Genomic DNA, 16,336 nt, shown 5'->3' on the forward strand with positions numbered 1-16,336 from the left:
AGTAGAATGCCACAACTGTTTCATGAAATTAGACAAGATAAGAAAATTCACATGGAAAAATAAACATGTAAGAATAGCTAGGAAAACACTGAGAAAGAAAAACTTTGAATAGAACTAGCACTATTAGACATTAAAACGTAAATTCTCTGTGATTAAGTAGTGTGGTATTACAATAAAAGAAATAAAAATGTGAACAGAGAAGAACTACAAAAACAACTGAAAAACAGGTAATAAAAGGTCAGTAAGTACATGAAAGTGTTAGTTGCTCAGTCATGTCTGACTCTTTGCAGCCCCATGGACTGTAGCCTTCCAGGCTCCTCTGTCTGTGGAATTCTCTAGGCAAGAAGACTGGAATAGGTAGCCATTCCCTTCTCCAGGGGATCTTCCTGACCTAAGGGTTGAACCTGGGTCTCCTGCATTACAGGCAGATTCTTTACCATATGAGCCACTAGGGTCGCCCCAATAAGTGTATACATGTCAATAGTTACTTTATATGTCAGTGGACTAAATGGTCTGATCAAAAGACATAGGAGGCTGATTGGATAAAAAACAAGACCCATCAATATGCTGCCTACAAAAGACTCCCTTTAAAAGGGGACTGAAAGTGAGGCGTTGGGTTAGGTATTTCATGCAAACAGAAATGACAGGAAAGAAGAGTAGCAATACTCATTTCAGGAAAAATAAGCTTTATAACAAGGACCATGATGAAGGACAAAGACAGGCATTATACAATGATAAAAGGTATGATACAAGAAGAGTATCACTCTTGTTACACTTGTTAACATATATGTACCCAATCCAGGAACATCTATACATAAAGCAAATAATAACAGATACAAAGTGTACTCCGGGAGTTGGTGATGGACAGGGAGGCCTGGCGTGCTGTGATTCATGGGGTCGCGGAGAGTTGGACACGACTGAGCGACTGATCTGATTTGATCTGATCTGATGATACAAGAAGGGAGAAATTGGCAGTAATACAGTAATAGTGGGAGACTTTTAACACCCCACTGACATGGGTGGATATGTCATCCAGACAGAAAATCAGTAAGGCAACAGAGATCCTGAAAAAATAGATGAGTTGGATTTGTTATCTACAGGATATTCCAAGGGGGGAAAGAAAGGCAGAATACATTTTTTTTAAAGTGCACATGGGATGTTCTCTAGGACAGATCACATACTAGGTCACAAGACAAACCTTAATTTGTAAGGATAGAAATTCTATCAGGAGGTTTTTTTTTTAATGACGATAGTGTGTAACTAGTATAACTATTGGAGAAGGAAATGCCAACCCACTCCACTACTCTTGCCTGGAAAATCCCATGGACGGAGGAGCCTGGTAGGCTACAGTCCATGGGTTCGTAAAGAGTCAGACATGACTGAGTGACTTCACTTTCACTTTTCACTTTCATGCTTGGAGAAGGAAATGGCAACCCACTCCAGTGTTCTTGCCTGGAGAATCCCAGGGACGGGGGAGCCTGGTCGGCTGCTGTCTATAGGGTCGCACAGAGTCGGACATGACTGAAGCTTCTTAGCAGCAGCAGCAGTATAACTATACAAAGAAAAGTGGAAAAATAACAAACGTGAAGACTAAACAGCATACTCCTGAAACATCAAAGAGTAAATGATGAAAATCAAAGAGGAAATCATAAAATACCTCTAGACAAATGAAAATGGAAACACAATTTTCCAGAATCTGTGGGATGTAGCAAAAGCAGTTCTAAGGGGAAAGTTGATGGCAATGAAAGTCTTCCTTAATAAATAAAAATTTCAAACAGCCTAATCCACCACCTAAACGAAATAAAAAAAGAACAAACAAAGCCAAAAGCAGAAGGAAGGAAATGTAATAATAAAGATCATAGAGGAAATAAAGATCAAAAAAAAATTAAAAGATCATTGAATCCAAGATCTAGTTTTTTGAAAAGATAAGCAAAATTAATATATCTTTAACCAGGTTCACAAAGAAGAAAAGAGATAGGGCCCAAATAAAAGAGGAGAAAGAACAGCTAAAACCATGGAAATAAAAATAAAATAAGTTGAATAGGAGGCAGTACTCCCAGATTCATTCTGTGAGTCCTCATAGCAAAGACATTTCAAGAAAAGAAAATTACAGGCCAACGTCTTTGATGAATACAAATGCAGAAATCCTCAGCAAAATATTAGCAGACCAAATAAAATAATTCATAAAAAGGATCATATACCATGATGAAGTTGGATTTATTCCAGGATCACAATGATGGTTCAGTGTATGCAAATCAGTGTGATATACCACATTAAAGAAAGGAAAGATAAAAATCACAGTATTATCTCCATAGATACAGAGAAGACATTTGAAAAAATGAACATTTGTTCATGATAAACTCTTACCAAAGTGAGTATAGAGGGAGCGTAACAAATGCCATTTACAGTAAACCCACAGACACCATACTAATTCATGGTTAAAGCTGAAAGCGTTCCCATTAAATTTAGGAACAAGGTAAGGATGACTATTCTAGCTGTTTCTGTTTGATATGATATTGGAAGTCCTAGCCACAGCAGTAAGACAAGAAAAAGAAAAAGATATTCAAATTGAAGGGAAGAGGTAAAACTGTCACTATTTGTAAATGTTGTGATACTTGATGTAGAGAACCCTAATGTCTCTACCCCAAAACTGTTAGAACTAAGAAATGAATTCATCAAGGTTGCAGAATACAAGGTTAATGTGTATAAATCTGTTTTTTCCATACAGTAATAATGAAATATCAGAAAGAGAAAGTAAAAAAAAACAAAACCACATTTGAAATTATCAAAAAAAGTTTTAATTATTAGGAATAAACTTAACCAAGGAAGTGAAAGACATATACTCTGAAAACTATAAGCCGTTGGTAAAGGAATTTGAAGATGATTCAAGGAAATGGAAAGATATATCCCATGCTGGCTTGGATTGGAAGATTTAATATTATGAAAATGGCCGTACTACCCAAAGAAATCTATGCAATCCCTACCAAAATACCCATGACATTTTTCTCAGAATTAGAACAGATAATCCTAAAACTTATATAGAACTGCAAGAGACCCTGGATTTCCAAAGCAGTCTGACAGTCTCTTCAACAAGTGGTGTCTGGTGAAACTATATTACCATGTTAAACCAGTGAGATTAGAACATTCCCTCACACCACATACAAAAATAAATTCAAAGTCATTTTAAAATATAAATGTAATACCTGAAACGATAAAACTCCTAGAAGAGAATATATTCAAGACATTTTGTCATAAATCATAGTATTTTCTTGGATCAGTCTCCCAAGGCAAAAGAAATGAAAGCAAAAACAAATAGAGCCTAATTAAACTTAAAAGCTTTTGTACAGCAAAGGAAACCATCAACAAAACAAAAGCAGCCTGGGAGAAAATATTTGCAAATGATGCAGCTGAGAATGTAATATCTGTGATGTTGGAACAGCTCATGCAACTCAATATCAGAAAAACAACCAAGTCAAAAATATGGGCAGAAAAAAAAAAAATGGGCAGAAGACATGAATAGACATTTCTCCAAAGAAGATATACAAACGGCTGAAAGGCACACAAAAAGTTGTTCAGCCCATCTAATTACTAGAGAAATGCAAATAAAAATAACAGTAATGTACCACCTCACACCTATAAAAATGGCTATCATCAAAAAGTTTACAGATCACACATGTTGGCGAGTATGTGTAGAAAAAGGTACTCTTGTACACTGTTGGTGAGAATGCAAATTAGTGCAGTCACTATGGAGAACACATGCTGCTGCTGCTGTTAAGTCACTTCAGTCGTGTCCGACTCTGTGTGACCCCATAGACGGATCCCACCAGGCTCCCCCGTCCCTGGGATTCTCCAGGCAAGAACACTAGAGTGGGTTGCCATTTCCTTCTCCAATGTGTGAAAGTGAAAAGTGAAAGTGAAGTCGCTCAGTTGTGTCCGACCCTTAGTGACCCCACGGACTGCAGCCTACCAGGCTCCTCCATCCATAGGATTTTCTAGGCAAGAGTACTGGAGTGGCTTGCCATTGCCTTCTCCATGGAGAACACATGGAGGTTCCTTAAAAAACTAAAAATAAAGTTACAGCACCATCTGGTAGCTCCACTCCTGAGCATGTCTGGAAAAGACAAAAACTTTATTTGGAAACATACATGCATCCCAGTGTTCATTGTAGCATTGTTTACAATAACCAAGACATGGAAGCCGTCCAGGTACCCATCAACAGATGACTGGATTAAGAAGATCCGGGAAAGGAGGGTGTGTGTGTCTGCACACACGCACACACCCACAGCAGACTATTACTCAGCCACAAAGGACAAAATACTGCTATTTGCAGCAACATGGTTGGACTTAGTATTAAGTGTTTGGTAAGGGAAAAATAGTTACTATGATCGGCTTCCCTCGTGGCTTAGACAGAAAGAATATGCCTGCAATGCAGGGGACCTGGGTTCGATCCCTGGGTCAGGAAGATCTCCTCGAGGAGGGAATGGCTTATCCACTTCAGTGTTCTTGCCTGGAAATCCCATGGACAGAGGAGCTTGGTGTCCATGGGGTCGCAATGAATCAGACATGACTGAGCGACTTTCACTTACTCAAGATGGAGAAACCCAAAAAACAGTATCTTAATCACGTGATCAAGATTAGCATCACAAGTAATAGGACATAGTGATATTATGTACCCTTTGATATGATACATTTAAGACAGGACAAAAATCATTTCTATGGAATTCTTGTCAAAAGTGAATAACTGAATAACTTATTCGAATGAGAAAATTCTAGACAATCCCTATTTGAGGGGCAGTCTACAAATAACTGGCTACTATTCTTTAAAGGTATCAAGATCATAATACATACACAGACCAAGGAATTATCACAGATTGAAGGAGACTGGGAAAACTAACAACCATAAACAGCATGGGCTTGTAGATAAGATCCTGGAACAGGAAAGAGACATTAGTGGAAAAACTGGTGAATTTCTAATAAGGTCTGTAGTTAATTCATAGCAGTAAATCAATATTATTTTCCTGGTTTTGGTAGTTGTGTTATAGTTATGTAAAAAGTTACCATTATAGGAAATGGGGTGATGTATGTTTGGCATGCTCTGTTATTTTTACTTTTATGTGCTAAAAATGAAAGTAAGATGTAAAAAAAAAAATGATATTATGAAGAATGCCTTTTTTGGGGGGGACTTGGGAAGCATCAGGAGATGATCATATGGCATTTTCCTCCATTGAACTAATCAGGAGATTGAATTAACAGGGTTTCTTAACATTATACCATTCTTTCGTTTTAGGAATGAACACAAGGTCCCATTTTTAATGGATAAAAATTTATATCCCAAAGGGATTTTGACATGTATAGCCAATAAAAGTTACTCTCAAGATTTTCTTTAACAGTTTTTTATATGTCAAATGTTTAAATTTTATGTTTAGTACATAATCACAAAATTATTTTTAGGATCCCCTTATAGATTTATCCTAATGTAACTTTCATTTTAATCTCCTCGTTATCAGTACAGCAGATTCTAATAGATGAATCAAAAAAAAGTGAGTTATGCTGTGAATTGTTTAAATAGTTGTTTTAGATATTTTGAACTGAAATCTCAAGGCTAAAAGTTTTCAGTGAAGGTAGTATCTACCTCCAGCAAGTGTGAATTTGTAGAGGCATTTTAATGTTCAGTGGTCCCACTGGCCACTCATGTAAGAGAAAATCTTCTTTATACTTATTTGAATCTAGAATTTAATTTTACTTATAAACCAAAACACTTTTGCATGATACTAGTAATATACCTCATTTTCTAGGTGTGATATTATTTTGTAAATTAAAGAATGGTAATATATATTTTGTTTGAAATCTTACATTTTTTTCACTGTTGGATATTTATCTCATCTATGGTAATAGTGCTCATGTTATTTGAGTCACCAATGCACCTGTGTTGAATTGAAGTCAGGATCATGAATGCTGCCAGTTTGTCCCTCCGGTTTGTGACCTGAGAGGAGTCTTGCCCCACTGGTTTAATTAGCCTCACTCTAATTGGCCTAGTTTGGGGTGAGTGCCCAAACTGTACGCTTTGTGTGTAAGTGTGTCTTTTGTGCACATGTTGCAAGCATGCTTGAGTCATCAGTATGTATGTGTTTGTAGTAGATATTATATAGTGATGCTTGACTCATCTAGAAGATAACCCATTTAGCAGCGTTAGCTACTTGCAGTTCAGTGGAGAACCTAGAAAGTAAGTGAAGCCAAGAGTTCTGAGCAGCTGCATTAGATGTCTGATAGGCCTACTTCAACTTTTACTTACAGGAGAGCAACTTAGTACCACCTAGATCCAATTATATACACAGTTCTAGTAAGATTGATTATCATTGGATGGGCCTGTGGCAGATGAGCAAAACTGGGTAAAAGGCTTCAGAGCTCTGATGCTTGAAGATGTGCTATTGACCTCAAAAAGTGACACTTAACAATAAGAAAAGAATGAGGAAAAAACAGCCCCTCTAAACTGATGTTGCCATTCTTTCAAAAAATTTTCACATTATTATGCGTTAAAAAGTTGAGAAAATTAACACTGTTGGATTAAAAGTGTGGCTAATATTGTGACATTTTCCATTTTCTCCAAATTTAGAAATTTTATGGCAAATTTACTGACTATTAAGTAGATTAGAGGACCTGGGACAAACTATTAGCAAAAGCATGGCATGCCTACTTTGTAGCAAATGTAGCAATGAGATTATTCTCCTTTTATGTAAAGTATATAAAGTATTTCCTTTTATAAATCATTTAATGCCCAAAAGAATGAGAAAAAATATAAAAGAAAATAACTTGAAAACAATTTTTTCTGAGGCTATTAGTATTTTAGGTGATAGTCTTATATACCTTGGTTTTACCTGAAGTCATATGTTTATCATTTATTATGCACCTGAACTATGTCAAGCCTTGTGCTAGCAAGGATAAGAAGGTAGAACTGATGGCTGTCTTCAAAGTAACACTAGAATTAAATGGAATGATGGAATAGAGAGAATGAAATGGTGATGGTTAGTCTTCCTTTCTTCACAGTGACCAAAGCTCTGATAGGGAGGCAGTGTGTTATACTGATTAGGGGCATACATGTTGAAAGAAGGTGAGGAGTTTAATTCCACTGTCATTTTACCAGCTGTGTGTCCATTATCAATTTCTTCAAATTGTAAAGTGGGGTAATACCTACTTGTGTTTAATGCACTATCATATCAAAACATTTAAGTGCTGTGCCTATCATGGTACTTTTTACTATTAGGGCTGTGGTTTACAGAAGTTGCTTACTTATTCTCAGACAGAAACTATTTTACTACATATGCAAAACATTGAGTAAAAAACTGAATTAGCAGCAAGGTCACAAGTCATAAGTTATTAGCATTAAAGTACTTGTTAACTTTCAAGTATTTAAGTATATTAAGGGTGGTATTTAAAAAGTCAAGGGGAGTCTAATTGGCTTCATTGGTCTATAGAGAGTTACTTGTATAACTAGTTTACAAATGAAGCAACTTAACACTGGTTATAAAGGTTTAAAAAAAAAGTTAATTTTGAGAATAGCCACACATGGAATAAATGAATTCTTGAATACATTATAGATATCTTTGTATGGTTAAAGACCTGATAATGATAAAGTAGAATCTTAAGGTGGGGTAATCTAGAATGATTTTTAATTCGATGACTGTTTTATAGCTCAGGGAAAAGCAAATTATTACTTATGTGAAATTACATAACAAAAGTCAGAACTGTTCCTGTTGCTTTCATTAAACTTCAGTGAAGTAGCATTAATTGTGCAAATTGAATACCACTAAAAAAGACTCTACTATGTCAGTTAGCCTACCTATCCAAACTTTCATCTTCACAGACCTGTGCATTCATTCATTCAACAAATACTGAGTGCCTGCTGTGTTTTATGGCAGGCATCATCTTTGAAGAGTTTTGCTATAAAGGAAGGTAAAACATCAAGCACATTGATAGTTAAAGTGTTTCACCTTGCAGACCTCTGGGGAGATTGCTATGGATTTAGAAGTTGTGCTCATCTCAGGCAAAATACAGGAATTGATGACATATGGCAAAAAGTTTTTTTCTTCACGGAAGCTAGCAAAAGGAGACAGAAAGGGAATACAAGGTGAGAGAGATGGTTTATCACTATCCTTTCCATTCAAGATGTATTTTTCAAATAACCAGTATATACTCAGGGTTGACTCTGTTTGTAGGACTTTGGTAAATGATGGGAGAAAAATACAAAAGAGCAATAACATGGTCCCTTGCCCTCAAGGATCTAACCCTCTTGTGATGACAAGACTCTTTGGAAATAAGCAACTGCCCTTTCTTCTTTTTGCCTATATAAAGTAGTTTTCTAAAGGATTTTTCAATACACAGGGATCTGTACCATAATCTTTTTTTTTTAATTATTTGCTATGAAACTTTTCAAATATTTACTAAAGTAGAGAAAATAGTGGAATGAATCGCACCCTCCAAACTCAGCCAAATTCAACAATGATCATTGTTTTGTAATACTTGCTTGGTTAAGATCCCTTTTTTCATTTCTTTTCTTATTTCCTTTTCCTCCTTTCTTACTCTTTCTTTTCCTTCCCCCCGTTTTTTTTAGCATGCAGGATCTTAGTTCCCTGACCAGGGATCAAACCCAGGCCCTCAAAGTGAAAGTGCAAACTCCTAACCGTTGGACCACCAGGGAATTCCCTTTTTTCTTTCTTCTCTTTTTTTTCCAAAGTTTAAAAAAATTATGATGTACATTGCTACACTAAACACATCTGTATTATTTTTAATGCCTGTATGTATTTCATCATACATATGCACTACAGAAACCAATTCTCTACTGATGGGAATTTTCATTATTATTCATTATTGTTATAGTTTATTTTTTATGAATAGTTCTTCCTGGAACATATTTACATGCTTATATCTTTATATCTTATATCCTTCTATATTTTTGACATCTTTATGCATGCATCTTTCTTACATGTGGCATTCTCTTGGAATGGAATTTCCTAGAAATGAGATTGCTGAAGCAAAGAGTATGCACCTTTTACAGATTGCTATATAATACCAAACTGGTTTTCAGAAATATTGTTGTTAATTCTTATTTCCATTAACAGCGTGCTTGTTTATCTTTGCTGATCTGATTTTTGTCAGTTTATTAATTTTTCCAATTTCCTGGTATTGTAGATTTTAAAAGATTTTTTTATGTGCATTTAAAAATTACTGGGGGACTTCCCTGCCAGTCCAGTGGTTAAGACTATGTGCTTCCAGTGCAGAGGGCATGGGTTGCATCCCTGGTTGGGGAATTAAAATCCCACGTGGTGTATGGCATGACCAAGAAAAGAAGAAGAAAAGTCACTAATGAGGCTGAGCTTGTTTATTCTTACTATGAGCCATTTGTATTTCTTCTTTTGTGAGTTCAGGCTACTCATTTTATAAGCATCACTTTCATTTTTTACTTATTTATTCAGAAACCATAATATTATTTCCAAGGCCCTTCATAATTTGGTCCTAAGTTCTTTTTCCAACTTATTACTGTCCAATAAGAGTCATTCTACCCACTAAGAAGTAATTCCCAATTCATATACTTCATTCTGTTCATTTTTTTCTTGGATTCATGCTTTTAAGTAGTTTTACTATTCTTTTCTGCCTATTCAAATGCTTCAGAATTCTTAAAACCCATCTTGCAGTAGTCTCTCCAAATACTCTAGCCTTCATCCATTTTCTCTTATTTGAATTCCCACTGTATCTGTTGTTTCTACAACTTGATTTAGTAGCAGATTATAGGCTGCTTTATGTTAATTATCAAGCACTGTGTTGAGTCCATGAGTATATAGCTGGACAAGGCACAATCTATCCTTGTGAAGTTTATACTTTAGTAATAGTGTGTTTATTTCTACTTCTTTCCTTTATTGTAATTGAACTTTTCATATACCTCTGTTATGTGTGAAGAATACATACATTTTTAGATATACTATAGTTGCATAGCCCCAACTATATTGTGAGAGTATTGAGCATATAAACCATGTTTTATCTTCTCTGTGTCTTACAACACTTAACTAATTTCTGAGCACATAGCCATTGCTAAGTATATACTTGCTGTCCAATAGTATAGTATCAAAAATCGTGGGCTTGGAGTCACATACCTGACCTCGTATTACAGCTCAAGATCTTATGAACTGTATAACATTTGAAAGTAACTTAGCCTCTCTAAGCTTATTTGCTCATATGTTAAATACCTGCTTCATAAGGTTGTCATGGGTTAAATGACATACTGGTATTAATCAGGTAATGTATGTAAAGGATTTAGCACAATCTTTGGTACAGCATAGTTTCTCATTAAAAGATATTAGTTATTGTAATAATTTGTTTAATCTTTCAAGCTAGAAAGTGCTTCAGTAACCTTTCTTTTTTTTCTTCAGTAACCTGTTATATCCCTAACTCCTTTCATCTAAGCAGTTACCAAATTCTGCTCAGTTTACTTCAGCTATCTTGTCAGTGTAGCCTCTCCTTTATTTTATTTATTTATTCATTTATATTTTTGGTTGTACCATATGGCTTGCAGTATCTTGGTTTCCTAATGAGGAACTGAACCCAGGCCTTTAGCAGTGAACGGTCAAGTCATAACCATTGGACCACCTAGCCTCTTTAGCCTCTCCTTTTAATCCTCACTGAAACTCATAATAAGAAATACATTTTTTATTGTAACTTAGTATGTTCTTTGTTTATTTACTTATATCTGAAACAAAATTCTATGAAATAATATTCATTGTTATTGTATGTGAAGCACTCTGATATTTTTGTTGTAGTTCTGTTCTATATTATTTTAAAAAGAAAATCTGGTCACAGTCATTAAACCATTTCACAACAAACAGGTTGAAACACACAACTCTAGATTTTTTGGAGTCTGCAGAATTTGGACTCCTCCTGAGCTAGATTATGTTCAAGTGTAAATTTTCAGTGAAACAGAAAACAGATGATTTTAGAAAATAGAGCTTCTTTTAGAAAACAGAGCTTATTCTGGTTGCACTTTCTTATTCATTATAAGAATAAGTTATATATAGTTAGATTTACCTATTCTCTATTGAAGGTGGGAGTGTTCTGTTGTACATATTCCAGAGCCGGTATAGAATGAAATTACTCAGTAATTGGTTCAGAGCTTCCCACCTTGGCAGAAATTTCTCAACCACTTCATATATCTATTGCTTTTCTTAGGACAGAATTGACATACGTGGACTTTAAAGTTATTAGCATAATTCTCAAAGAGGGAGGGACCTAAACACTTTTATTGCAGAAATGTTTTTAACATTTTATAAAATAGAAACAGTGGTATAATGAATCTCCATTCCTAAATTCAGCTTCAGTAATTAGCAACATTAAGTCAGTTCTAAGAGGAATTTTTAGCAAAGAACTTGTAAGGCACATATAATTCCCTTTCCTTAATACAGATAGCTGATCTGTTTTAAGAAGAAGAGAGAGATCGGCCTTAGTGTACCTTGTGTAGGTAATCACAACCTATTCATTTTGATACCTGCAAGGAGAGTAAAAATATATGACACAGAGGAGCAGTGATGGAGTCGGGTAGATTTCCCTGAGACCCAACCAGAACGTTAGACCCTGATCATGTTACTTAGTTTCACTTTTCACTTTCACACATTGGAGAAGGAAATGGCAACCCACTCCAGTGTTCTTGCCTGGAGAATCCCAGGGACGGCGGAGCCTGGTCGGCAGCCGTTTATGGGGTCGCACAGAGTCGGACACGACTGAAGCGACTTAGCAGCAGCAGCAGCATGTTACTTAGAATCTTTCAACAGCCTTGTTTGTTCGTCTCCCTACTACCACTCAGTACTACCTACCTTGCTGCCGTTAGACTGATCTTTTAAAAATGACTTGGTGGGGGAATAGAAGTTCATTACATTTATCTTCTGTTTAAAACCTTTCCTACCTATAAAATGGGCTTCCCTGGTGCCTCAGCGGTAAAGAATCTGCCTGACAATTCAGGAGACGCGGGTTCATTCCCTGGGTGGGAAAGATCCCCTGGAGAAGGAAATGGCAATTCACTCCAGTATTCTTGCCTGGAAAATCCCATGGACAGAGGTGCCTGGCAGGGGCTACAGTCCAAGGGATTGTGAAAGAGTCAGATGCAGCTTACCAACTAAGCAGCAACAACAACCTTTGAAGTCCCAAACCTTAGATCTTTACTCGTAATCTCGCTCCAGTCTACCTTTCTAGCTTTCTCTCCTATTGTCTCTTCACTGCCATATTCATGTTCATATTCTTAGAATAACCAATCCATTTTAAGACTTGTATTCACTTTTCAAGATCCAATTTAAATTTCATCAGGTGGATGAGACCTTTTTAACTACCCAGAAAAAAATGGTAGTTTCTTTATTTGTATTTGTGTGTTTTGCCACTTAACTGAGTTTATTTGTTAAAGTTTGCCCTTTATAAGATAGTGATCTTCTCCAAATCTGAGGTTATAGCTTTCTTTTCTTGGTATCCTAACACTTCTTTGGTGCCCACAGCAGTGATACCTACTATGAGTTGAATGTTCATACTTCTAGAATTTTAGCATCTAACTCCAACACAGGTTCTCTCCAGATAAGAGTTCATTAAAGTTTGTTTTTTTTTTAAATTTGACTTTGTAGATTAAAAATTTTTTTTCCTTCCCTCACTGGGGACTTTTACTGAAATTTCTATAGAGAACCTGAATTCCTAGGCTTTTCCTTAGGGTGGAGTATATTTGGTAAACGAATATAGAGTATCCATCTTCATCAATCCTCTGATAAAGGTAAGTAAAATCTACTTTCAGTATACTTAGTTTTTTGCTGTTGTTGAACAGTGTGGTTTTATGGAACTGTAAAGCAAAATGGAGTGAAGTAGATTTGTGCCTTATTTGTGCTTATAATAGCCTTGACCAGTTTTTGATATATTTCAGCTCATGGAATGCTGTGTAAATGCCCTGGTGACATCCTTTAAAGAGACTATCTTAGCAGAGTGCCAAGGCATGATCAAGCGAAATGAAACTGAAAGTAGGTAAAACACTGCATAAAGTTATCATACTCTTTTAATAGGATATCTTTGAAGCACATCACTTTTAATAAATTACTGTTAGATCATTCTTTTATACGCAGGTATTTTCATTATGGAAAACTGTGTAAAGAAAAGGATGAAAATATTTAGCATAGTTAGAAATGCTGTAAAGAAGATTGTGAACTTGTATCTGAAGCATTTTTTTCTCCTTGGGTATCAGTATGTTTGTATGTGCTCATATAAATTTCAATTTGTTCTCAAAAGTAAGACTCTGCTTTTAAAGGCTAATTTAAATGATAAATGTACAGTATAGGATAGAACTAGGTAATTTGACTTTTGTGTGCAACTTTATGACAAATATTTTTAGAAAGCAATAAAACTCTCTGTGTTGGTAATCTTGATCCCTCTCCCCCATAAAGTTGTATTTGGGGAAGTAGAAAGTACATTAATACCAAAAGAAATACATACCAAAAAGAAAAATTACCCATATCCTTACTACTCAGAGACAACCACTTTTAACATTTTGATGTATTGCTCTCTAGATTTCATGTTATAAAATTGCAAGGTCCTATTTAATCTCTAGTTGTGTTTCAAGTATGTATTTCAGTTCACTTAAATCTATACATTCTTCAGAAGTATTTTTGTAGTAAAAGCGAGTTTCTCACTTGGTACAAATGAAATATTTGAATTTCTGTATGCCAAACTAAGTAGAGTCCACTGATACAAGGTGGGGGTTAACAGGAGAAAGTTTTGTAAACTGAAAAATTCTTTATGAATGCAGTTTTATATTATCTCATTACTCTGAATAATCTGAGGACATGATTATTTTACCCCTTGATGTTGCTGTGTATTGTGTGTTTAATATTACATCTGGCTTATGAAACGTACTTATCTTCTGTGTAAATTTTTGTGTTTCTTAGAATAAATATTTTCCATTTTATTGAAAGTCAGATGGCTCACCTTTTAAGAGGAGTTGGGTTTTACAGTATGTGATCACTTTATTTAGAGTTTCTTTTAGAAATGATTTTTGTCAGCCTGAGAAGGTAGGTCAGGCAGTTATAGTATTATGCTTATGCTTATTATAACAACTCCTAAACTAATTGTACTCGCAGAATACTGTTAAAGCTGTCAACTTCCAACTAATATTTCCCCACACTCTTATTATCATAGGCATTCTAGATCCATGATACAAATCAAAGAGAAAATCTATTCTGATGGATGAAATGATTACATGAGTATGTCCTATCCTTTCAGAATTACATTTAATGTTTTCATTGATGGACAAAGTTCCTAATGGGATAGAGCCAATGTTAAAAGACTTGGAGGAGCATATCATCAGTGCGGGCCTGGCAGATATGGTAGCAGCTGCTGAAACTATTACTACTGTAAGTTTTCCTCAATGACAATAATAAGTGTATATTGAGGTTATTTTGTAAGTGCAGGATCAGGTATTTAAACTAGTAATTGATGGTAAAGCAATGGTGTTGGAACACCTTTCCTAAGAAAAAAATATTTCAGAAAATTTTCCAAATTTTAAAGCTATAATGATTTATTAAAATTATGTTTATATTTTCTTATTTTTTGTGTATTAGTCTCTTTTTTAAAACTCATATTAATATAAAACACTTTATTTTTTAGGACTCTGAGAAGTATGTTGAGCAGTTACTTACACTATTTAATAGATTCAGTAAACTTGTCAAAGAAGCTTTTCAAGATGACCCACGATTTCTTACTGCAAGAGACAAGGTAATATTCCTGTATTTTAACACTGTTGTCATAATTTAATTGAAGTAAGAAACTTGCATCATTATGCTATTAAATTGCAAAGTAAAACTAGCAACTTATTTTTCAACAATGGAGGGGAACCATATTACATATGATTTCTTATATGCTTTTGTAAGGATTGGGTATGTTTGTGAACCAGAATTTAGCTAGAAATTAGCTCTCTTCCTCATTTTTTCAAGAATGTTTTCCTCTTAGAATATTACTGATTATTGAATTCCTACTCATCCTTTCCTTAAGACTCAGCTCAAAGTATACTTCTCTTGGAATTTCCTTGATACTCTGCTTCCTCCCACATCCTCCTCTCCCAAGCAGAGTTGATTTCCTTGTCCTATTTCCTTTCCTATGGCTCTTATGAGAGTTATATCACATTTATCCCTGTTTTCCATACCTTATTTCCCATCATTATAGTCTAGGATAATGATAATGAAACATAATATTATCCTTAAAGTTGTTTCTTTTTAAATGTCATAAACCTATCACTAGAAATTACCATTAGTTTTCCCACTCTTAAACAACCTGTCCTTACTTCCCAAGTAAAATATTTTTCTAGACTCTAAAAAGACAATCAGCTTTCTCCAGTAGCTTTTTAAAAATCACTGTTTTTAGATAGATAAATGGATAGAAAGGTACATAGATACATAGGTAAATAAAATATAGAAGGAATTTAAGGGAGTATGGAGGTAATAAGGTGGTTTGAAATATTAAATTGAATAGCCTGCAAAGGCTTTATTGAGGTGACATTCAGATTAAGATTGAAGTTGTTAAGAAATAAGTCACCTGGCTGTCTCAGGGAATAATGCTTTAGCCAGAAGGGGCAGCACTTATGAAGACTCTAAGGCAAGACTATACCTGTCATGTTCCAGAACCAGAGAAGAAAGAGATCATCGTGGCCAGAGTGGATTGAGTGAGGGGAAGAATAGTAAGAAATCAGAAATGGGTAGTCAGGGATAACAGGAGACCAGATCATCATAAGACTGTGAGAGCCATGGTAAGGAGTTTTATTTCTACTCTGAGTAGTATAGAAACTCATAGAAAGATCTTAAACTAAATGACAGGATCTAACTTAACGTTTTATCAGAATCATCTGTCTTGCTACAAAAAGAATAGGCTGAAGGAGGCAAGAGAAGAAGCAAGAATATGGGTTAAGAACCTACTTAAGTAATCAGTTAAGTAATGATGGAAGCGCGGCCCAGAAGGATAGTAGGTGGAGGTAGTCAAAAGTTGTTGGATTTTTCATGTGTTCTGAAAATAGAGTATATAGGACTTGGCACTGGAATCAGATGTGGAATGTGATCAAAAAGTTCAGTCAAGCATGACACTCAGATTTTCTGATCAGTTAAAAGTATATGCTTGCTGAGGTGAGGGAAGATGAAGACTTTGAAAGAAGCAGGTTTGGGGGAGGTGGTTGAAGAGAGACTAGGAACTTGGTTCTGGACAAAGTTAACTTTGAAATTTTTATTAAACATCCATATGGCAACATCAGATCTGGAGCGTAATGGAGGGGGTGGGCCTGCAAAAA

General features: G+C 35.3%; 1 protein-coding gene across 3 annotated transcripts in view; it reads left to right on the top strand.

Annotated features, from left to right (window-relative positions):
* CUL5 (cullin 5) overlaps positions 1-16,336 on the top strand; it is a 131,153-nt gene that overhangs the window by 72,852 nt on the left and 41,965 nt on the right. For all 3 annotated transcript variants that reach the window (XM_055422959.2, XM_055422960.2, XM_055422961.2), the window contains 3 exons: positions 12,938-13,031; positions 14,287-14,417; positions 14,671-14,778. In XM_055422959.2, coding sequence (XP_055278934.1) covers positions 12,938-13,031; positions 14,287-14,417; positions 14,671-14,778 — 333 coding nt within the window. The remainder of the gene's footprint in view (positions 1-12,937; positions 13,032-14,286; positions 14,418-14,670; positions 14,779-16,336) is intronic.

Source organism: Moschus berezovskii, chromosome 14 (genome assembly GCF_049115385.1).
Source record: "Moschus berezovskii isolate FMDL1 chromosome 14, NW_MosBer_1.0, whole genome shotgun sequence".
Classification (NCBI taxonomy): domain Eukaryota; kingdom Metazoa; phylum Chordata; class Mammalia; order Artiodactyla; family Moschidae; genus Moschus; species Moschus berezovskii.